Source organism: Salvelinus namaycush, chromosome 7 (genome assembly GCF_016432855.1).
Source record: "Salvelinus namaycush isolate Seneca chromosome 7, SaNama_1.0, whole genome shotgun sequence".
NCBI classification, from domain to species: Eukaryota; Metazoa; Chordata; class Actinopteri; order Salmoniformes; family Salmonidae; genus Salvelinus; species Salvelinus namaycush.
The window spans coordinates 44975271-45000055 of NC_052313.1; the positions used below are offsets into that span (position 1 = coordinate 44975271).

Genomic DNA, 24785 nt, shown 5'->3' on the forward strand with positions numbered 1-24785 from the left:
TATTTCAAGTACATTTGCATAATTAGTCATAGGTAAAAATTACAGTGATTTGATCAGGAAAAAGAACACTCATTAGATAACTTGTCTCCTGTGATGCTGAAATGATTGCGGATTGTCGTTTTAGCATTTTCTCCCAGTGTTCATGCTGCTGTAAAACACAAGTCTTGCTACATTATGCATGCATGTAAAGAGACAAAAACACACACAGCTCAACAACAGCAACACCAGCTGTCTCTTTGAGTTATGGTTCTACTTGAATGAACATTAGCACTTCCTAGCCTGGAATCTAGAGACACTCAGCCCTGAGCTATCTTGGCTGGAAGAGTATAGAATTACCCCTCCTCCCATAAATTGATATAATACCTAAAATCTCAGCTGACAGATTTTTATCAAGAGTAGTTACAAACATTTATCACTCAATGAGACTGGAGTCGGGAAGAGCAGTTTAAAAAAAGGTTATTTCAGATCCTACGGTAGGGGGATAGCTATACTCAACAAAAAGATAAACGCAACATGCAACAATTTCAACTATTTTACTGAGTTACAGTTCATATAAGGAAATCAGTCAATTTAAATTAATGAATTAAACCCTGATCAATGGATTTCACATGACTGGGTGGGGCACTGGGGAGCCAGGCCCAGCCAATCAGAATTAGTTTCTCTATAATGACGTTCGAGCCGGCTTATGGTAGAGAAATTAACGTTCAATTCTCTGGCAACAGCTCTGGTGGACATTCCTGCAGTCAGCATGCCAATTGCATGCTCCTTCAAAACATGAGACATCTGTGGAATTGTGTTGTGTGACAAAACTGCACAGAGTGGCCTTTTATTGTCCCCAACACTTGTGTAATGATCATGCTGTTTAATCAACTTCTTGATATGCCACACCTGTCAGGTGGATGAATTAGCTTTGAAAAGGAGAAATGCTCACTAACAGGGATGTAAACAAATTTGTTCATAAAATTGTAGTAAGCTGGTAAGCTGGTATGCATATGTAACATTTCTGGGAATTATTTTTCAGCTCATGAAATTTGGGACCAACACTTTACATGTTGCGTATATGGAGGCCGTATTGAGTGAGAACAGTGGAATTTATCACCCGGGATCTCTTTCCACCTGCACGGTTCATATGAAATCAGTTAAGCAGACAGACAGAAAATGTATCAAATCATGTTTCCTATACAGGAGTGTGAGGAAGGGCGACTCCATTGCTGAATCTCTCCCTGGCATCTCCATCCCCAAGAGAAACAGCGATATGACGGGAGATTTGGAGATCTGCTCCGATACAGCTGTAAGTGAGCAAGGGGTCCTGTAATGAAACGTTGCTCGGCTTCCAGGATATTGCATGGGTCTCTCACTCGACTGCCCCCTCTCTCTCGCTCTCTCTCTCTCTATTATCTGTCCATCTTTCCTTATAATCTCACCATTTTCTCACTATTTCCTCTAACCTCAGTATCCACTTCCTCCATGCTCTCATGCTGGTCAGTTGCTTATTGGATTGTACGTATACTCCATATAATTTACTGTTGCCATAACTTTTTCCATGTCGTATGTCTAGTTTGTGTACACACCTGCAAATTCCGCCAACCTTCACACATATACAAATATGAGCGCACACTAAAGTGCTTCATCTTGGGAGATATGCTACCAATGTTGAACCACATACTAAGCTTTGCATAGAAAAAATTGTTTTTGTAAGACTTAGAGTGCCACGTAATTCTGACCTTGTAAAAGATATTATTTGTTCTTTGTCAGGGACAGAGAGAGAGAGAGCAAGGAAGGGAGGGGGAGAAAGAAAAAAAGAGTCCACATGCAATATGCAGGAAATTCAATCCAGCTGATCGGGAACTTTGATAGCGATGAGGAGGCTCTTATCGCAGACACTCAATTCAACAAAGGCCTGTTTAATACTATCCTTGCAGCTTCATCTCCATCTCCCCTCTACAGAAATACAACAGAAGAAAATAAGTGTTTATGACCTGCAAATCCCCTTTATACCTTCGGGGAACACTTTTTCAACATCACACTCTGTTAGCCCACCTCCATATTAGATCAATTACCTTGTTGCATCCCCTGACAGAACTACCTATTATGAAAGAGGCTCTGAAAATGTAATAGTAACTTCTGTAAATCTAAGGTGTTTGTCGATTCTGTTTCGAGTCATCGCTTAAAGAATTGAGGAATCGCCTTCCACTATTGTTTTGTTTAAGCGCTAAAGGGAAACAGAATATATATCAATAATGTTCTATCTGAATATGCCAGCTATTGCATCTGTGTTAGCTTAGCTGCGTTTGTTATTTTGGATGTCTGGCTTCGTAGAAGTATATAAAGTATTGTCACGTTGTAGAAAAGTGTACTTTGCTTGTTTGTGGTTTATGAATCATACCAGACATGTCCTTGAACTAGCAGTTTGTTCTGTTATTATCTGTGCAGATGGTATTCAAGGAATGTTAAGGCCACAATACAAAAGATTGAATACACACACAAGCAGCAAAGCAATTATGAATACAATGCGATGCACATTACAATGATGTAAGGGAGACTGGGAAAAAAATGTAACACGGGGTCAGTTGTAAGAGCTTAATAACTCAAATTAGAAACCACTTAGAAAGCTGTTGTACAATGTGCTAATGCTTCGGTGGTGTCTCTAAATGCCTAAATTCATCAATCATTTTTTGTTTTCTTTTGTTTTTTCGTGGATGTCGATTAAGGCAGCCCCCCGCACCTCTCTGATTCAGAGGGATTGGGTTAAATGCGGAAGACACATTTCAGTTGAATACATTCAGTTGGACAACTGACTAGGTATCCCCCTTTCCCCTTTCCCTGTTACATGTAACCCCACATACTGGGTCAATTGTAACATTTCACTCCTGCCACTTTTGGTTGGATTGTAAATGGCTGGTATGTTCTAGAAACGTAGTTACAGTGTGTAATAGTAGTTGAGATATGCATGTTGTTTGTATAACAATATTATATAATCTAAATCAAATAATATTTTCAATAAGCAAAAGCCTAAAAGTGTTACTTTGTTCCCCGGTCTCCCCAACCATTTTTCCGACAAATAACATACCATCTGTTGATGATGTTGTGAGGCACATTTAATAACACTTTATTTCAATGTTCTGTCATTATGCCTAAACAAATTAGTCATAAACATGATTTAGAACTTGATATTATACACTACCGGTCAAAAGCTTCAGAACACCTACTCATTCAAGGGTTTTTCTTTATTTTTACTATTTTCTACATTATAGAATAATAGTGAAGACCTCAAAACGATGATATAACACATATGAAATCATGTAGTTACCAAAAAAGTGTTAAAAAAATTAAAAAATATTTTATATTTGAGATTCTTCAAATAGCCACCCTTTGCCTTGATGGCAGCTCTGCACACTCTTGGCTTTCTCTCAACCAGCTTCATGAGGTAGTCACCTGGAATGCATTTCAATGAACAGTTTTGCCTTCTTAAGTTAATTTGTAGAATTTCTTTCCATCTTAAAACCTCTTAAGGATCGGCCCCTTTTTTTCAATTTTCACTTAAAATGACATGCCCAAATCTAACTGCCTGTAGCTCAGGCCCTGAAGCAAGGATATGCATATTCTTGGTACCATTTGAAAGGAAACACTTTGAAGTTTGTGGAAATGTGAAAGGAATGTAGGAGAATATAGCACATTAGATCTGGTAAAAGATAATACAAAGAAAAAATCAACAGTTTTGTTCAATCTTTTTTGTACCATCATCTTTGAAATGCAAGAGAAAGGCCATAATGTATTATTCCAGCCCAGGTGCAAGGCCTTCATGGTGGAATTTCTGCAAAGAAACCACTACTAAAGGACACCAATAATAAGAAGAGACTTGCTTGGGCCAAGAAACACGAGCAATGGACATTAGACCGGTGGAAATGTGTCCATTGGTCTGTAGTCTAAATTGGAGATATGTCTTTGTGAGACGCGGTGTGGGTGAACGGATGCTCTCCACATGTGTATTTCTCAATGTAAAGCATGGAGGAGGAGGTGTTATGGTGTGGGGGTGCTTTGCTGGTGACACTGTCTGTGATTTATTTAGAATTCAAGGCACACTTAACCAGCATGGCTACCAACAAATTCTGCAGTGGTACGCCATCCCATCTGGTTTGAGCTTAGTAGGACTATCATTTATTTTTCAACCAGACAAGGACCCAACACACCTCCAGGCTGTGTAAGGGCTATTTTACCAAGAAGGAGAGTGATGGAGTGCTGCATCAGATGACCTGGCCTCCACAATCCCCCGAACCTCAACCCAATTGAGATGGTTTGGGATGAGTCGGACCGCAAAGTGAAGGAAAAGCAGCCAACAAGTGCTCAGCATATGTGGGATCTCCTTCAAGACTGTTGGAAATGCATTCCAGGTGAAGTTGGTTTAGAGAATGCCAAGAGTGTGCAAAGCTGTCATCAAGGCAAAGGTGGCTACTTTGAAGAATCTCAAATATAAAAAATATTTTGATTTGTTTAACACTTTTTGGTTACTACATGATTCCATATGTGTTATTTCATAGTTTTGATGTCTTCACTATTATTCTACAATGTAGAAAATAGTACAAATAAAGAAAAACCCTTGAATGAGTAGGTGTTCTCAAACTTTTGACCGGTAGTGTATGTTTTGAGAACTCAAGTAAAGTTAAATGCATTTCATCCTTCATTTTTTTCCACCAGACCAGCATTGTGACACAGAAGATCAGCTTGCATGGAGAGAATGAGGAGGACCCCACCCCTGAGACTTCATGTCAGGACCACATGATAGGTAAGGTTTTACTGTAGCAATGGGCCTACTGTACTTTGAGCTATCGTCTGAAAACATATAACATTTTAGTGCTAATAAGCAACATTAAAATACATTTTTCAACATAGACATTTTCAGTAGTCACCAGCAATACATCTCCAACTTTTGCTCTCTGTGTAAAGTATTTCTGTAATAGATTATACAAACGGTCTCTTATTTTAGGCTTTTGTAGTATACAGAAATAGCTGTTGCCATTCATCACCTAATGGCAAATGCATGTGGGACTTGCATATGTAACACTTTCTCATACCAGAGAAAAACTGTAAGCTTAGAGCCTATAAAAATATTTCCTGCATCTTTGCAGGACTGATTCGTCTTGTCACTGGCAGAGTGACTCTTTATTATCACGCCACTCTCCCACTGCATTTTGAGGTCATCAACAAAATGGTTACTGTGTCCGGCGTTCAAAAATCCTTTTAGCGTTGCTAGCGCACATTATTATTTACGTGGCTAAGACATTGGGGGTTGTCAGGGCAGCTGCTGTTCTGAGAGCTTTGGTAGCGTACAATGTGTGATAGGAAAATTATATGCAACAACACCCACTTACTATTTCAATGACAAGGCGATCTTTACACGCTGGGCAGTTTGTCATTCATTGGCAGGTGGAAGGCATTCTTAAGGAATGGGACTAGGACAGGGCAATCAATATTTATTAGAGTTGTATAATGCTAGGTGCCTATCGCTCTGGTGGAATGTTTTAGACTGAGTGGCACATTAACTGCCTATCTTTGAAGAGATGATGACTGTTGTCCTTTCATGAATGGGGTCTTCTCTCACTTAGTTTGATGTGGCTTTGGCATTGTGTGAACATTTAGAGGAGCAACACAGTCATGTACAACCAGTGCAAAAGGTCTTCGTGACGCCTCGACTTGAATTATCGTGGTCTTTTCTTTAGATTTGAAGTTTGTCCTTATTTTCACACAGGATTATGATCTCTGTTGCTTCATTTTGTTTATTTATTTCCATGCACATAATAGGTCTGCACAGATGATATGGCTGCTGGTACGCAATATTCCAATAACTATTTTATGCTGACTATCACAATGACTATCTAAATCAAGAGGAATTCTAAAGGATGGACCTAGACCTGCAGGTTATTTTGGACATAATTGACATCAAACATGGAAAACCATAGGCCTACATACCAATACTTATAAAAGCTGCTCTCTTTGGCTCAAAGTAATTTTTATATGCTAGCCTCTGTATTGATGGGGTCGACAACACAAATATTGTGAGAAATTGTTTTGACCTGAGAAAATGTCCGGGATGTATGAACATTTTCCTGATTCAACTAAGCCCCATATCGTGGAACAGAGCCAAAAATAAGATTGTTAATCGTTTCTGTATTCTAATTAACTGAATGGCATATTTAATTCTGCCAGCTAAGCACATCTATCCAACCTCCCCTCAGTATGAATTAACGGTCTCATAAAGATTTAAGCAGAGTCCACTTATAGGTCCTGAAGTCCAGCCTAGCATATCATTTTACCCTGGGCTTTTATGGGTAGAATATGTCACACATTTGCCTGATCTCAATTACTTATTTTCTCTGAACACAAGAAACTAGAAACAAAATTGTATTTTATTTTTGACATAATGTGATATTGTAGCAGGGATTAAAACTAGAAACTAGAAAAGGATGCAGATGGACTCATGAGTCGATGAGGTGTGGCTTTGTCATGGTTAAAATCAAATCAAATCAAGTTTTATTTGTCACATGCGCCGAATACAACAGGTGTAGACTTTACGGTGAAATGCTTACTTACAAACCCTTCACCAACAACGCAGTTTTCAGAAAAATGAAATATTTATTTAAAAAACAATATAAAACAAATTCAAGAGCAACAATAAAATAACAATAACGAGCCTATATACAACGGGACCAGTACCGAGTCAATGTGCGGGGGTACAGGTTAGTCTAAGTAATTGAGATAATATGTACATGTAGGTAGAGGTAAAGTGCCTGCGCATAGATAATAGATAATAAACAGCTCAAGTTTTGACATTGGACTGAATTTAAATGGTTTGAGGTCTTGGTCATGTGACAATAGTCATGACCTCTGGTTGTAATTCCCATGCAGTTGTGATGGTGTTTAATGTCTGGGTGATGACATGTTATGATGAGTCCTCATCATAACATGTCATTAGGTCTGCAGAGCTTGCTCTCTATCACCAGGAGGTTTAATATAGAAGTGATTGGGATCACAGTAAACACAATTTCAGACCCTCTCTGATACTTTTTCCTATGATTTTAGATAGTATTACCCTAAGGTCATTAAAATCATACCCTACGAGGTCCGGAGTAGTGCTGGTTTTCTGTTCTACCTGATAATTAATATGCACAAACCTGGTATCCCAGGTCTAAACCAGTCCCCGATTAGAAAGGAGGATTGAAAGAAAAGCAGTGGAACTGGCTTCTAGGTCCATGTTAGACCTTGTTATAGTGTGAGTGCAAACGGCATATTGAAAACAACTGCCAAATCAACTCCTTTGATTATTTAGCTTTGTGAGGCATGGATGTCTCCCTCTTTCTCTTTCCTTTCTCTCTTTCTCTTTTATTTCCCTTTCTCTGTCTCCCTCTTTATCTTCTCTGTCTTCTTCCTTGAATATAGGATCAAGAATGTGAGACATTCTGAACTGGTTTACACTTGATGCATAATGCAGAACTCTGTAGTAATTGATCAGCTGCTGTTTTAGGGGCTTGCCACAACCACCCCGTGATGACTCATTGCAGATTTATCTAAGCAACATAACAGGCCATCTGTCTATCGAGGTGGTTTATAACCACCTCAGCTACAACATTACTGCAGAGTAGGAGGTGCAAGAGAGGCAGAAGAAGACATGTATACCTACAATATGACTCTAACTGTGTACTAATAGCATGATTAAGTTGACTGTGTTTACTCCCAGTCATCCAGTGGGACGTTTCTGATGCATAATTGAATTCATTCTTGTTTTGATGCACTGTTGGTTTAATTGAATGTCTGGTTGCAAATTTAGATGGGACTGAAAATATTGCTTTATTAGGTTAATCATGTATTTTACAACGGCAGCGCATTGCCTCTGATAAAGAGCTTTGGTTTTAATTATGAGGGTTTGATGCAGCTGGTTGGCGATGATATTGTGCGAGCCCTATGTTTATGGGTTATTGTACTAAAGCATATCCATGGAAGTTATGAGGGCTACCTCTTACATGCCTTGAACCCCTTCAGGGGAAACGGTTAATATATAATTAATGAATTCATTAATTCAATCATCCATCCATTTATCCATTATTTTCTAGAAGTTTGGGTTGAACATCCAGAGACTGTATGACAACGATGGAGGGATGTGTTAGGGCATATAGAAGAAGTGGATGTTTATGGTCTGGGCGTTACAAGACCAAGAGCCAAGGTTAAGGGCAGAGCTAGCAGAAATCAACCCAACTCTAAAAAATAGGTCCCATGCTTGTCCATAAAAGGCAAGAAAGAAATCAGAACTTACAGATTGTTCTATGGGGGAAAATATCTTCCAAAACAACTGCTCACTCGAAAGGATCAATCATTTCCAAGGTTTATCCATCCTCAACTAGTCTATAATGTATATAACGCTAGATTAATATGTTCTACTTTTGCAATGCAGCAATATCCTGTGCAACCTAGAATGAAAATAGAACATTGTCAAAGTTGCAGTCATATCAGCCATCTGACCTTTCCCCCACTTTTGTCTTTAAACTGAATTAATGTTAGAACTAGTTCAACATTATCTTTCTTTTTTTTACCCAAATTATTGCAATTAAGTAATGAGCACCGAATGATTAGCCAACATCATTCACAGTTACATGGAATTGGATCATGTCGAACAGCCATCCATCTGTCTCGCTCGGAGACGGAGGCTTTGCAAAACTGTGTATTTTAAACGCTGTCCATCTGTTGCTACAATGTCCTTAGATTACTGCCGCAGTGTGGAACATATCAAGTTCGGCGAATGTGTGTAAATCAACATAATGCTGATACAGGAGGTAGGGAGAAAAATCACTAATAAATTGGCACTCTAAAGTCACGCTGGGTTCCAAATGGGTGAAATTAGATTGGGAACGCAGAGAGACCTAGGAGTTACAAGCGGCCGTTCATTTTAGATCCTTTTCAAGATTAGTCAGATACCTTTATTAATTTTATGAAGAAGTGATACAGATTTGATCATAGAGGGCTGATAACCACTTATAGGAATAAACCTGATGAATTACACACACAACAGATCGTATCACACGTATTACTGGACAAAGTAATACGAAAAGTTCAGACCTTTTTCCTGCATTATATTTCTACAGTTTCTCATAATGATTTGGCTTTGGATTGTACCCAGGTGCTCCGTACGTGAAGTAATGCTCCTGTATCTCTTGCTTTTGCCTCCATTCGTTCTCCTATCTTATTGAACCTACCCCAAGATGCCCTTTTTACCCATAACCCCTTCCGTTGCTTGTGAATCCAATCCGTGTGGCTCTTCCTTCTTTTCCATTGCTCCCCCCCTCCCCGCCCCCAACCCCATCATCACACGCTGCTTCTCCTGTCCCCCACCCCTCCAGGCTCCAGCTGCCAAATGAGAACCCTGGACAGCGGGATTGGCACCTTCCCCCTCCCTGACTCCGTCACACGGGTCAACGGGCGCCACATTCCTAGATCTGAGTCCAGCCCCGACCGGATGATGGCAAGCGTTCACAGTCCCACTGATCCTGACCAGGACCTCCTCTCGGCCTCTGCTGCTCATTCCCCATCCCATGTGAAAGTGCCGTCCCTGTCTGAGACCCACCCACATGCACCACCCACCAGTGCCCTGAGCCACTCCCTGTCTGACTCTACAGTTACTGGAAGAGGTTGTGGACAGGAAGCCCTGAGCCGCCTCCCCAGACCATCCACCTCAGGTAAGACTGGGGGTTCACCTCATATCAACATCCCCGTTACGTCTCCATTCTATACCCTTCTCCCAAAGCTTGCACTTCCACACTCCCCTTCATGTATTAAGAAGCCATAAGTATTGACAATGTCCACACCATTGCTCTTATACCAGTACATTCCCATCATGTGAAGTGCACACTTCAGGGAGAAAAGTCGATGATCGGGACACAACCACTGTTACAGTCTCTGTGTTGTCTCTGTTTCATGCCAATGGTTTTATGTTAGGTAAACCAATGATTCACAGCTGCATATAAAAGCTAGAATGGCTGAGCAGGCTCGGAGGATGTTTGGCCACTATCATGAAACCCAATTTGGTGTTAACCCATCTATAAACTGTGTATAAAATGAGAGAGAATAAAATTCAGATTCTCGCTGGCTCAATTTGATTGTGCAATGAGGGTGGCAGTGTTTTACTTCAATTCACATCATTATGAACCTTAAGTAGCCCTCAAGAATTCACTATACATGTTCCACCCTCTCAATCTCAACAGAGGATCCATTCTCCACTTGAAGCTATTCAGTGAAAAGGAAAACCTTCTACCTTTGTTAATCAGTCTCCTATGCATTTTGAATGCTGGACTAGATGGACAAGCCTATTTGGTATTCTGAGTGATATTCCGTAGCTCTGCTTAACAAAGGACCCTGCATCCCCCACCCACCTTCACAAAACCCTCCGGATAATACGACCCACAGACCATATCCCAAGGATAAGTCGCTAATACAATTAGACACGCAAACTCAATAGCGACAATTAGCGACATAGATCATAAACCACCTTCTGCCTGTTCATCTACCGCAGCAACACAACAGCATGACGGTGGGTGGGTGGGAGGGAGGGAGGGATCATATGGGCTGAGGGAAGTAACACTAACAATGTACTCGTATAGGGATGAGTGATCTCCGTGATCACGCCTAGGGATTTATGCAATCAGGGAATTAGTGTCTATCTGTGTGACCTCGGTACTGCGGTTAAGGTAGGCATGACCAACAGCTGTCATTATAAGGAATAGAGAAGGAGCCTAATCTCCACCACGGATTCCCTCACAGGTAGTCAAGAAGATGAAAGAACTATTTTGTCCTCGGCGCGGTACAAATTATTCTGCTGATGTTCCCGCGGCGCCGCCGCCAACGAGGCCCAGTTAATTATATTGTCAGGAGAAGGTAGGAAGTTGTATAGAGAAAACAAGTGTGAAGGAAGGGGTAGGTAGTCATTAAAATTCACACGGACTCAGCTGTGACTATCATTGGATGCTTTGTCATTGGGAGTGACAGTTTGAAGCTGGTATTTCGGGGCTGCTTCAAGTCAGAGATGTAGCGATGTAGCCTCCGTAGGGAGGATGCCATTGACTATTAATAGATGAAATGCCAAACTCTCCTCACAATTAAAGAAATTGTAGCATAATGCTCGTGTTGTCCATGGTGTGCTTTCACAGGTTAACAACTATATTGGCATAGCGTTAGCTATGGATGCGTCCCAAATGGTAGCCTATGGCCATGGTCCCCACTACTGCGTAGTGCACTATAAAGGGAATAGGGAGCTATTTGGGATGTAGCCATGAGTCTTACTGAAACTCCGGGACCTAATAGCTTTGACATTTTTTACTTTTCCGCCCTCTATGTACGCAATGCGTAGGCTCTCTTCCTGGTGTGAGTGTGTGGGTTTGGTTGTTGTCTGTGTCTCATGATTTGTTTCTCTTTACTTTTGAATGATAGATGTCATCAGAAGGAAGCGACTGAGTCAGATAGAGTTATGCAGCACCAGCCACACAGTCACTACGGAGGCCCACGAGGAACAAGTGGAGAAGAAGAGGAACACTAAGGATCTAAACTCACCCACTGTAAGAAACTTCCCCAGCACTATTAGGCCTATGTCAAAGGGGTGGTGTTTTGGCATCAAAATAGACTGCAATAGCATAGTAGCATATAATAGCATTGATTCCTTATGTTGCATGAAATACAGTAAATGTTGCTAGTAGTAGAGGGACGTAGTTCAATTATCCTCTGACAGAATAATAGCAGCAATAAGAGAACTGCTAAACTGAAAAATCTACAGTACTTCAAATGTCTAGTGGTTGTGTTTCTGTGTATCACGTAAGACACATTATCATCTGTGATTGTGGCTTCCGTACAATCCCTATACAATTTCACATCTACAAGAAGCATTATCATTATGAAAGAGTATCTCCGTAATCTGTTGAGGATACAGTGATATTAAAGGGATTTCATCTACTTCCCCAGAGTCAGATGAACTCGTGGATACCATTTTTATGTCTCTGCGTCCAGTATCAATGAAGTTAAGAGGTAGTTTCGCGAGCCAATGCTAACTAGCATTAGCGCAATGACTGGAAGTCTATGGGTATCTGATGGCATGCTGGTAGATCTAGGGCCTCATTGCCAAAATCCCAAAGTATCCATTTAAGGCAGCAATTGCTAACTAGCGTTAGCACAATGACTAGACGCCTAACAGCTAGTGTGCCATAGACGGCCAGTCATTGTGCTAACGCTAATTAGCATTTGCTCGCAAAACTACTAACTTCCTTCATACTGGATGCTGAGACATAAACATGGTATCCACAAGTTAATCTGACTCCGTTGAACTAGTCTTTAAAGGTATATCTATCTATCTTCTCATTCTGTTCTGATGTCCCTCTCTTTCCTGAACAGGACAGAGCCCCGAGAGTGTGCACATACTCAGGCAGCAGCAGTGACACCGAGACAGAGTCTGAAGGGAACACGCTAGGCTCCACCCAAAGCACCCTTACCAACAGAGCAAAGACGAGCAACCAAGGTCAGAATCTTGTCTGCATCCCACATCCACAGACACAATATTAATGTTATTTAGATGTAGGCCTACATCATTTGATTTTAGCCAGTTTATCTTGATTTGGTTGATTGATAGGTATATTGATTGAAACATGCTCTCCACAGTCTACTGCGAAGAGAAGACAATGAAGAGGAACAGTGTGGGAAAGTTCCCGTCAATCATGGACTACTATCAACATGACATGTTCTCTCACGTAGAGAAGGACGACCACAGGGGGAGTTTCTCCCAATACCACTTGTTGCACAACCAGTCATCGCTAGAGGGCAAAGCAGGAGACAGACTAAGCGTAAGTACTTCCTGTTGACCTACGACATACACTGAACAAAAATCTGAACGCAACATGCAACAATTTCAAAGGTTTTACTGGGTTACAGTTCATATAAGGAAATCAGTCAATTGAAATAAATTCATTAGCCCCTAATATATGGATTTCACATGACTGGGCAATGGCGCAGCCACAGGTTGGCCTGGGAGGGCATATGCCCACCCACTTGGGAGCCAGGCCCAGCCAATCAGAATGAGTTTTCACCCACAAAAGGGCTTTATTACAGACAGAAATACTCCTCAGCACCCCCTGCCAAATTTTCTAAAACAATGTTGGAGATGGCTTATGGTACAGAAATGAACATTCAATTCCCTGGCAACAGCTCTAGTGGACATTCCTGCAGAGCATGCTCCCTCAAAACTTGAGACATTTGTGGCATTGTGTTGTGTGACAAAACTGCACATTTTAGTGGCTTTTTATTGTCCCCAGCATAAGGTACCTGTGTAATTATCAAGCTGTTTGATCATCTTATTGATATGCCACACCTGTCAGGTGGATGGATTATATTGGCAAAGGAGAAATGCTCACTAACAGGGATGTAAACAAATTTGTGGGCAAAATTGGAGAGAAATAAGCTTTTAGTGCGTATGGAAAATGTCAGAGATTTTCTATTTCAGCTCATGAAACATGGGACCAACAGTTTACATGTTGCATTTATATTTTTGTTCAGCGTATTACCTTTGACATATCCTTTTGTAGCTTGTCAACTAAATGATCATGGTCTGTTGATGTTGCTTCCGGAGGATCTATTGTATGGACCACTTTACCGCTTTACCTTATGTAAGATCATGCATTAGCTCAAAACAAACTGTTTCCATGGTAACTTGCACTCCAACTCATGTGAAAACAAATCGCTGTGAAGCAACATTTGTCCTTTTCCAGCTTCTCCAGCCTTCTCAAAGTGCGTACAAAGTCCACAAAGCTTGATGTCTTTCAGCCTCCTACACAGCGCTGTAGTTGGATTGTTCGGACGTTTTCATAAAACAAAAAAACTGAAAGTCACCTAATTGCTTTCGATCGGCTTGCCCTCTCGTGTCACGGGGTATTTGCCTACCAGTATTTAACTTCACTGAATGACAAATGAGGAGCAGTGACCATGAAATGGCCCTCACCCCCCTCGGCCCCCACTTCCCCTCAGATCAGTGCAGTAGAATAACCTAACACACACACACACACACACACACACACACACACACACACACACACACACACACACACACACACACACACACACACACACACACACACACACACACACACACACACACACACACACACGACCTGACAGAAAAATCCATAATCTGCAAAAGGATCTGACTCAACACAAGTTCAGAGAGAGAAAGAGAGCGAGAGGAAAAATACATGAATATGTTTTATGTTCTTGAACTATGGTTCTTACTGTTGGCCTATAGAGGCCTTGTACTATGACAGAGGAGCAGTACTGAAACGTGCAGCTACTCTGCTAAAGCAAAATACAACGTTGCAGGGCTCAGGGTGTATGGGTTTTTATTAAACTTACAACATCATCCTTGCCCGTCTCTTTTTGGGGTCAAACATTTCTAATAGATTCAATAAGTACAGATTTATTCCATTCTGCATTGACTGGACAATTGCCTGCTCAAAATTGAATGTGGAAAAACGAATGTCCTTGGCGTATGCTTTGACCCCGACAAAGGCTCTGCATACAGAAACATTGGTTCATCTATTCATTGAATAACTGGGGAAAAAAATAGAGCTTTTTGTCTTCTCAGCCATTAGTCTACACTTAATAAAATAATTTTGGATATAAGGCTTTCACTCCCACTCTGCAAAGACGTTTGTGCTAAAATGGCCAGGATTTGACCATTTTAATGTCAGTGTGAAATAAAGGGAAGTGTGGTTGCTGGTTGTGGACGTGGGGTTTTTCTAACAAGGTTTATGTGTGGTTGGCTGCTGCGGTGATGAGCTGGGAGTTTGAAGCATGGCTCGGATTGTGATGAGATTCCCTACAGAAATGCAGCATGTCGGACAGAGATCATGTGCATCCAACCTGCACAGAGATCACCCAAACAACGACAACAAATACAACCAAAGACAGAGCAACACTATGGATTTAATCCTATCATCTTTTGCTGTCCAATAATTGGTCTTGGAAAGACCTCACAAGAAAATATCTTCATAAATAAAATAAAGAAACTTTGAAAAGACATCTAACACAATAAAGGCCTATGAGGACCATTGACATTGTTTGGTTGAATAGCACTTGACTATTCTAAATTCATCCGTTAATAATTACATGTTCAAGTTAAAGGTATATACTGTAGATATGTGTTGAATTACAGAAGAGAGAACCTCATTTAATAGCCATGAACCAACCAAGATGATGGTCACCCTTTCAACCCATTTACTCCTTTTTAACCCATTTACTCCTTATTAACATGTATTTTACCTTAAAGGGACAATGTATAAAATAAATAATAAAAATACTGAGCTACAGTATATTGTATGCTCCCAAAAAATTGGAAATTCTATTATTTTATACTAATACAATTGGTCAGAGATTTTTTTTTTTTTTTAAAGAAGTAATATCCATTTTTTCTCAAAAAGGTAGGGGTCACAATTCCTCCAATTGCGAGGATAATGGCATTGAGCCTTTTTCTAAATGTTCCTCCATACAGATTTATTTCAGATCCTTGATATCCTTCGTCTGCGCTTATGGACCGCCCTCTTCAATTCAAACCAAAAGGTTTTCAATGGGGTTCAAGTCTGCAGACTGAGATGGCCATTGCAAAATTTTGTTTGTGGCCAATGAACCATTTCTTTGTGGATTTTGATGTGTGCTTGGGGTTATTGCATTGCTGGAAGTTCCACTTGCGGCCAAGTTTCAGCCTCCTGGCAGAGGCAACCAGGTGTGTGGCATAAAATGTCCCTGTACTGGATAAAGTTCATGATGCCATTGACCTTAACAATGGTTCCTGGGCCAGTGTAAGCAAAATAGCCCCAAAACATCAAAGATCCACCACCATATTTTACAGTAGGAATGGGGTTCTTTTCTGCTCATGCATTCTAATTTCGACTCTAAACCCACTACTGGTGTGCTTGGCTAAAGAGCTCTATTTTCATGTCATCCAAAAAATGTAAAAGCCTGGAGTTCGCTTAATGGCATTATTATAAACAAAAACATAAAAAAATAGGGTGTAGATCAGCTCTAATATTGCAGGTAAATTTGGGCTTTCATCAATGTAATTGTTTGCATCATTTCCAATCCCCCATATATATATATATATATATATATATATATATATATATATTTTTTTTAAATATACAGTACCAGTCAAAAGTTAGGACACACCTACTCATTCAATGGTTTTTCTTTACAACTTTACATTGTATAATAATAGTGAAGACATCAAAACTATGAAATCACACAAATGGAATCATGTAGTAACCAAAAAAGTGTAAAACAAATCTAGACAGTCTTTGCTTTGATGACAGCTTTGCACACTCTTGGCATTCTCTCACCCAGCTTCACCTGGAATGCTTTTCCAACTGTCTTGAAGGAGTTCCCACATATGCTGAGCTTTTGTTGGCTGCTTTTCCTTCACTCTGCGGTCCAACTCATCCCAAACCATCTCAATTGGGTTTAGGTCGTGTTGATTGTGGAGGTCATCTGATGCAGCACTCCATCACTCTCCTTCATGGTCAAATAGCCTTTACACAGCCTGGAGGTGTGTTGAGTCATTGTCCTGTTGAAAAACAAATGATAGTCCTAATAAGCGCAAACCAGATGGGATGGTGTATCGTTGCAGAATGCTGTGGTAGTCCATGCTGGTTAAGTGTGCCTTGAATTCTAAATAAATCACAGACACAGCACGGTGGGAACCACACATGCGGAGATCATCTGACTCTGCGTCTCACAAAGACACAGTGGTTGGAACCAGAAATCTCAAATTTGGACTCATCAGACTAAAGGACAGATTTCCACCAGTCTAATGTCCATTGTTCGTGTTTCTTGGCCCAAGCAAGTCTCTTATTATTATTGGTGTCCTTTAGTAGTGGTTTCTTTGCAGCAATTTAACCCTGAAGGCCTGATTCACACAGTCTCCTATGAACAGTTGATGTTGAGATGTGTCTGTTACTTGAACTCTGTGAAGCATTTATTTGGGCTGCAATTTGAGGTGCAGTTAACTCTAGTGATCTTATCCTCTCCAGCAGAGGTAACTCTGGGTCTTCCTTTCCTGTGGCGGTACTCATGAGAGCCAGTTTCATCATAGTGCTTGATGGTTTTTGCGACTGCACTTGAAGAGACTTTCAAAGTCTTTGACATTTTCCAAAATGACTGACCTTCATGTCTTAAAGTAATGATGGACTGTCATTTCTCTTTGATTATTTGAGCTGTTCTTGCCATAATATGGACTTGGTCTTTTACAAAGTAGGGCTTTCTTCTGTATACCACCCCTACCTTGTCACAACACAACTGATTGGCTCAAACACATTAAGAAGGAAATAAATTCCACAAATGAACTTTTAACAAGGCACGCCTGTTAATTGAAACGCATTCCAGGTGACTACCTCATGAAGCTAGTATAGAGAATGCAAAGAGTGTACAAAGCTGTCATCAAGGCAAAGGGGGGGCTACTGTGAAGAATCTCAAATAAAATATATTTTAATTTGTTTAACACCTTTCGGTTACTACATGAATCCATATGTGTTATTTCATAGTTTTGATGTCTTCACTGTTATTCTACAATGTAGAAAATAGTAAAAATATAGAAAAAAAACATGAATGAGTAGGTGTGTCCAAACTTTTGACTGTTACTGTATGTATATATATTTTGTATATATTTTCCGTTATTATTTTCCCCTAACCCTACATCCCCTCCCTAATTGGAGTAAACGAATGGACAACAACAGCTTCTACTTCCAGCTTACACATAGTATATACTGTACATTTTAAGGACACAGTATGTTTTACAATAGTTACCTTTTGTTAGTTTTTTTGTCCTATCCTTGTTTCTGTTTTGTCCCAGCTACCCTTAACCCACCGTCTATCGTTGAAGTCCACCCAGTTTTGATTTCTATTTGCGATTTATTATTTATGTTTCACAAAAGTTCTGAACCTTTCTATTCTCATAGTTTCTACAGATTGTAAATGAAAAATTTTTTTTTTTGCTAAGACTGTTATTATATCATTGATCGATTGACTAGGACTTTTCAAATCACCCAGCAGTGCTAAATGGCATTGGCACTTGGATTCGATAGGAACTGGTGCTTTGGTCAGATTACATGAAAATAGAGGTGTTTGGCCACGCACACCAGTGGTGGGTGTGGCACCAAAATGACAATGTATGAGTCAAAAAGAAACCCATACCTACTGTAAAATATGGTGTTGTGACCGTTCCCTTTAAGTCAGTCAGGTAAGTTCATAATATCGTTATGGAAGATTTGTTTGGGAAGTGGGAAGTGTGTGGAAGGTGCGGACAGGGGGAGCGCGGGTGCGGTGTGAGATTGGGTGATTTAAGTGCCTTTAATAACCTTTCACAAACACTCAGGAGAGTGATGTAAAGCTCAGCAGCTCCCATCAGAGACCTCATGGCCCAGCCTGGCCCCCATTCATCATCCTGACACTGCCTGACAGCCACGCTGCCTGCCTGCCTCTCTGGCTGCCTGGCTACACCCCACCTTCCCTCTCCCTCCTTCAATCTCCCCCTTTTTATTTCTATATCTTTCTCAGTCGCTCTCATCCTCTCTTACTTTCCCTCTCTATCTTTCCTTCTCTCCCTTTTTCTCTTTCTTTCCTTCTCTCCCTTGTTCTCTCTCTCTCTCTCTCTCGCTCCCTTCTCTCTCTCTCTCTCTCTCTCGCTCCCTTCTCTCTCTCCCGATGGGTAATAGAGATCGCTACAGGCCTCCCCGACAGGGGGAAAACAGCCTTAGATGCTGTGCTGGGGCCGGGCATAGCAGGGCCTAAGGAGCCAGACCAGAGAGGGCCAGGTTACACAGCAATATGCCTCATAACTATGTAATAGCTGTGTTCACACTTTCTCCCCAGCTGCTTGTAACAGCTTGTTACCTGGAGCACTAATGCAATGGGGAGAGAGAGGGATGTTTTTGGTCTTGGACACGCAGTTGGAAGTAGAAGTACAGACGTGTAAGATGTGCTTCAGATGACAGACTTTCGAATCAAATATCGGGCTGGAATGTTATGAGTTATTTGTAATTTTCTAAATATCAGAGGTGTATTTATATATATTTTTTTACATCTGACACCAAGTGTAGAGAAATTATTGTCTCTCAAGGCCCACATGCCTATTTGATTTCAATTGTATACCAGCTGCTACTGCCTATACGTACATACACAACAGTTTCCCATTAGTGGTATATGAACAATAGAACAGCCGTTCTCTCTTTGGCCTCCTTATCGACTGACTGACTCTTAACACCTTTAGAAAGCAAGAATGTTTCCAACGTATATATTCTTTCAGAATCCCAGTCACCCAAGACATTCCCATTGAACTGAAATACCTCGGTGTTGCTAGATGATAACCAATTAGCCGTTGACAAGCTCTTTTTCCACCCGATGTGCCCCTGAGGCGATGTTTTCCTGTGTGTTCCGTTGTAAAGGATACACTTCAACTGGCTCCTTAGGTGCCTTCGGATAGTCAAGGTCTGCACGGAGGTTGGTTTCGACCCACAGACAAGAGTGGTAATTGTGTTTCACCAAATCAAATTCAATCACAGATAAGAATCCCTCCTGCCGAGATAGAGAGCTCAGTGCTGTTAGGAGAAGAACAGGACCATGATTGCTGTTCCTCACTGTCAAAGGCGCTGAACGAAAGGCCACCCCAATTCCAATCACTGATCACAATCAAGTCATACACCCTCTGCTCGGCTCTCATGGTCTTCCACATCCATGCACCTGTAGACTACACTACACTGGCACATACTATATGGTTGGTTTCCCGGACCCAGATTGAGCCAAGTCTTGGACTAAAAAGCCTTTTCGATGTAGCACTTTTGATTCTCCAGTAACTTTGCTAGAATGGAGATGTGTCATTTTGCAGATTTGAATCACATTAGTTTTTATCACCAACCCTTGAATTACCATTATTAGTCACAGTACCTATTAGTCACAGGGATATTTTTCAGAAGTGTAGGGTATTTCTGATTTTCTCTGTGCTGATTTAGTACATGAAGAATATCTAGAATGCATTATTGTTAACCGTCAGATTGTTAGCAGAGTGGTTCTGGGCTGGAGTTCCTGGGAGAAAAGCCATTTCTAAGAGGCACCTGGCAGTGAACACTTAATGATGAGGAGTTAGTGCAACCCCGAGGGCGGTCTATACCCCGGATAATATGGTAATACCTCTGTGTACTCTCCACCCAGGAAGTGTGTGGATGGCTTGGCCCCTTCGGTAGATTGGCTGGAGGACAATCCAGTTACCCGGAGAATTGTGTTTACCTTTACCACAGATAAAATGTAGCCAGAGAGCACAGGCTCCTTCTAATAATTCCTCAAATTATTTCAAGATTCCTCAGTGCGTTTCTGCATAAATATTACCCTTAAGATATTCTAATAGTTATTGACCAAGGTTGAATTACACAACATCACTTTTTTTCTACTGAAGATGTGTTTTGTATTCACTGTGGTTAGATTTATGACTGTATGTGGAAAAATGCATTATGCATGATTTCTGTGATTATGCTAGATTGGAGATGCAGAGCTTTTTTTATATATATATATATATGTATCTCAATGGGGACTTCTCCTATTGTTGTGTTGCCAATTTACTCAAGGGTGGTGGAATGGCTTGGAGGCGTTTTCCATGAAAGAAGGCAATGAGTTCAACCACCACACACGATAAAAGTGTACATGCCAAAAATATTTCTCAAAAGTACATAAACAACAGGACCTAGAAGGTTCTAGGGATTCATCCTGAAACTGCAACGTTAATGCTGCAATCTGAGATGTATTTCTTTAGACAAATGGCAGCCCCACTCTTGTTGTGGTATATTCTTCAAGAATCAATGGATTGAAATCTCCATTGAACAGATACCCAGATACCACATTATACCTTTAGGTTAGATTCTCTGTGCATACCAAAACACCTGTCAATATGCAAAATGATATACGGTAGCTGTTTTCTCGTCAGTATATTTGAGGTTAAGCCATTTGCGTTCATTTATAGCGAGAAGAAGCTGGCCGCCGTTTCACTCGTTTCTTTTTTAACAACATGGGCTCCTGACAAAAATATAATACGCTGTGTTAAAACAGCTCTCTCTCTCTCTCTCTCTCTCTCTCTCTCTCTCTCTCTCTCTCTCTCTCTCTCTCTCTCTCTCTCTCTCTCTCTCTCTCTCTCTCTCTCTCTCTCTCTCTCTCTCTCTCTCTCGAATTGAGGCTGTTCTGAGGGCAAAGGGGGTGCAACTCAATATTAGGAAGGTGTTCCTAATGTTTTGTACACTCAGTGTAAATTCAGCATGACAGCCTTGTTTTTGTTGTTTCTGGATATTCTTTGTTGAGAGACCGAGTGACAGATTGCTCCTTTCTCCATATCATTTCATATAAGTAATCTGGGACAGCTTTGTTGTTTGAATACCAGATTGGCCTTTTAAAGTATGATGATAATAATGTGCTACAGTGTGGACGTAGTGTGGACTCAGTGTGGGTAGATGACAAAAACACCTCTCCGCTCATTTTCTACTCTCTTGTTTGTCTTGTTGTTGCTGTAGAAAGGGAATCAAGTGGACATGACGACAGGCGGCTGCGGAGGAGGTGTCCGGGCCGGCTCCAGAGACGTGTCCTTGGATTCCCTGAACAAGCTGAACAGCAGTGGGCTGGGGCTGTGCCCGGAGACAGAGCTAAGGCCCAGTAGCGGTGACTGCTCCTGTTCCGCAGGGGAGAGAGAAGAGGACTGCTGCAGCAGGGCTGACAACGAGCCCTCGTCGTCCAGCTACTACTCCAACAAGCCCGGGGCGGAGCGTGTGGGTTCTCTCAGCGATTCGCTTTACGACAGCTTCTCCTCATGCACCAGTCAAGGCTCCAACGACGTGTAGAGTAAGAAAGTGGAGGCCGGGGGCGATTCTGTTGGAGTCCTCTGCTACTCCCACCAACCGAAGCACTTAGGTCATAAGGAAGGAAGGGATGTCATAGGTGATGTCATAAGATAAGGACGTGAACCCAGACTGTACGGTATGCATGACCTCTGAGATGGACAATTAAAATATAGGCTACAACAGTACCACCGTTCAAGGTGTGGAAAGCAATATTAGAAATTGTCTTCTTGCATTATATATTTTTCCCCGAAGGGGGAATGTTTTTTTAAAATCATTGCACTGTAACAAATACTGTACAAAGTTTTTAAGGAATTCAACTTGAAGACACAACTAGAGTAAATACCACCAAATCCAAATCAAACCAATCAGTAATATTATCAGGAGCAACTGATGATGCCTAGTAGTGTGAAGCAATACCTTAAGAATCATAATATGTGCAAAAAACTATTACGGTTGTTGGATGTGGATATATGGTTTTCTCACTGATCATTATTTCTCAAATTATTTCTCTAATGTTTTACTGCCACAGTGTTGTATGCCATAATGGCAGGCCTACACACCACAACTACCATCATGCAATACACTGCAACCCATACCATACAATCATAGCTCCTAAAGCCATTGGCTCAAACGTGTACGATTTCCAGACTGCTGTGGTATCTTGAAAGTTGCATGGTGAACTAAAATGTGACACACATGAGAACAAGAACAAATAATGTATTTTATTTTTGAAGTGCCGTGATTTATACTTTATATTAAGTGACCTAAATACATGCATATGCACATTTAATTGAACCACCAGTACTGTGGGATCTTAAAGAATAGTATCCTGCATATTGAATGTACTGGAGTCAGTTTCGACTTTGAGTTGTAGTACAGATGAGAAATACATGATCAATACATGATCAATCATTTCTACCAGCAAGTCAAAACTGTCAAGATGAACTTCAACTGCTGTGTAGTGGCTTAAAGGGATACTTCGGGATATTTGGCAATGAACCCCTTTCTCTTCTTCCCTAGTCAGATGAACTCATGGATGCCATTATTATGTCTCTGCATCCAGTATGAAGGAAGTTAGAGTTAGTTGTGTGAGCTAATGCTAACTAGTGTTAGCGCAATGACTGGAAGTATATGGTATCTACTAGCATGCTTGCAGTTACCATAGACTTCCAGTCATTATGCTAACGCTATTTAGCAATGTCCTTCAAACTGCCCGTAGAGACATACAAATGGTATCCACGAATTAATCTGACTCTGGGAAGTAGAAAAAATCCTGAATTATCCCTTTAGGCAATCACCGTGCCATCACCATTGTACTTGGGTCACTCAGTATTTAATGTAAACATAGAACTGAACTAGTGTCAGAATGGTACTGATGAATCAGAAACTTCTGTGGGCTTCAATAACACATTTGCGGAGCAAGGTCTATGCTAGTAGCTCAGGGAAAATGCAACGCGTATACCTAGTTACCTTGAATATAAGGTTACAACTCATGGAAAATACATTTTTCTTTTTTTTTTACGGAAAACAGACATTTTTTGAAAAGTAAAATCTTCATGAACTGCAAGATAACATAACTGTTGAAACTGTGTCTCTTGTAGCATCATAAAACACCCATTTTTTGTATATTTTGTTTGTGTGTTAACAACTGCAATTAAATTAATATCAGAATGGAGCATTGCTGACTGGTATATGCAATTTAAAACATTTAATAATTGTGTAATGTTTGCCAATCATTCAAGCTGTATGTCTATTGATTGAGAACAGTTCAACTTTTCTTGATCGTTTCCTCGTTTTGTGACTTCCTGTAGGGTTTTGTCGATACAAAATTGTTATTTTTTTTGTCGAATAAAAGCTACTACTGCAACCTTTTATCACTTTATCCTATAACACATTTGACACGTAGTAGGAATACATCATCATGCCAAACGTGTGTAATTTGATTCTGGTGCTAATCAAAAACAGACTGTGTACGTTTCATTGTTTGAACAATTTTCCATGAAACTGTTAATAATATGTAAGGAGAGTCTTGCTAAGACCATAATGTATTTTTTTTCTAGCTGACGAGTATTTATATCCCACTTTTTGTACATGGAACTGTATAGTGGTGTTTAATTGTCCTACTTCACATCTTCTCTGCTTGATTGTTCCTTTGTAAGAGAACCTGTTACCAGCAGTGTTACTTGGGTAATTACGTGTGCAATTTTGGCTGTTACATTAGACTTTTAATGCTATATTTTATGTCATAATTTCCCAGACAAATAAAAAGAAATTATTTCCTATTTTAAATTTGGTGCAGCTCTCGTAACTATTGGAAGTTGACGTTTGTGTATGTGTGTGTGTGTGCGTGTGCGTGCGTGCAGTCATACACGTGTGCGTTCAGTATCATATACTGTAGTCAAATGTAAGGTACTATAGTCATAAGGAACAGTGAGATCTTCGCTGATCATTGCCATTGCGCTCATCAATGTGTAACTGAAATATCTCTAAATAGGCTACAGCAGGGAATTGTTAATAATGGCAAGGGAAGGTTTGAGCCAAGTCCTGCCTTCAAATGCTTGCGGTAAAGCTCATGTCATAGTCTTCAACTACAAAACGCGTTAAACGTATAGCCTGTGTTCACTGAGCTTCACTCTCTTTGACAGTGCTTATAAAGCAGGGGTATTTATAACAATTAGAGTCTCTTGATGGGTAATTATGTGACTATAAATAAAAGTTATTAATTCAGCCACCCAAGAGTGACACCCAAACATTCTCTCTCGCTCTCTCTCCCATCTATCTCTCTCTCTCTAACTGAAACATACAAGACCCATAACAGACACAGAAGATCCATAAGATCTCAACAAATGT

At 40.6% G+C, this 24785-nt stretch overlaps 1 protein-coding gene across 1 annotated transcript in view; it reads left to right on the forward strand.

Annotated features, from left to right (window-relative positions):
- The window catches only part of LOC120051302 (nck-associated protein 5-like), a 155097-nt gene extending 130873 nt beyond the window's left edge, over nt 1-24224 (forward strand). Inside the window, exons 14-20 of the mRNA XM_038998109.1 lie at nt 1186-1291; nt 4696-4783; nt 9387-9722; nt 11470-11594; nt 12421-12544; nt 12685-12866; nt 21612-24224. Coding sequence (XP_038854037.1) covers nt 1186-1291; nt 4696-4783; nt 9387-9722; nt 11470-11594; nt 12421-12544; nt 12685-12866; nt 21612-21935 — 1285 coding nt within the window. The 3' untranslated portion in view covers nt 21936-24224. The remainder of the gene's footprint in view (nt 1-1185; nt 1292-4695; nt 4784-9386; nt 9723-11469; nt 11595-12420; nt 12545-12684; nt 12867-21611) is intronic.
- Nucleotides 24225-24785: the final 561 nt, after the last annotated feature.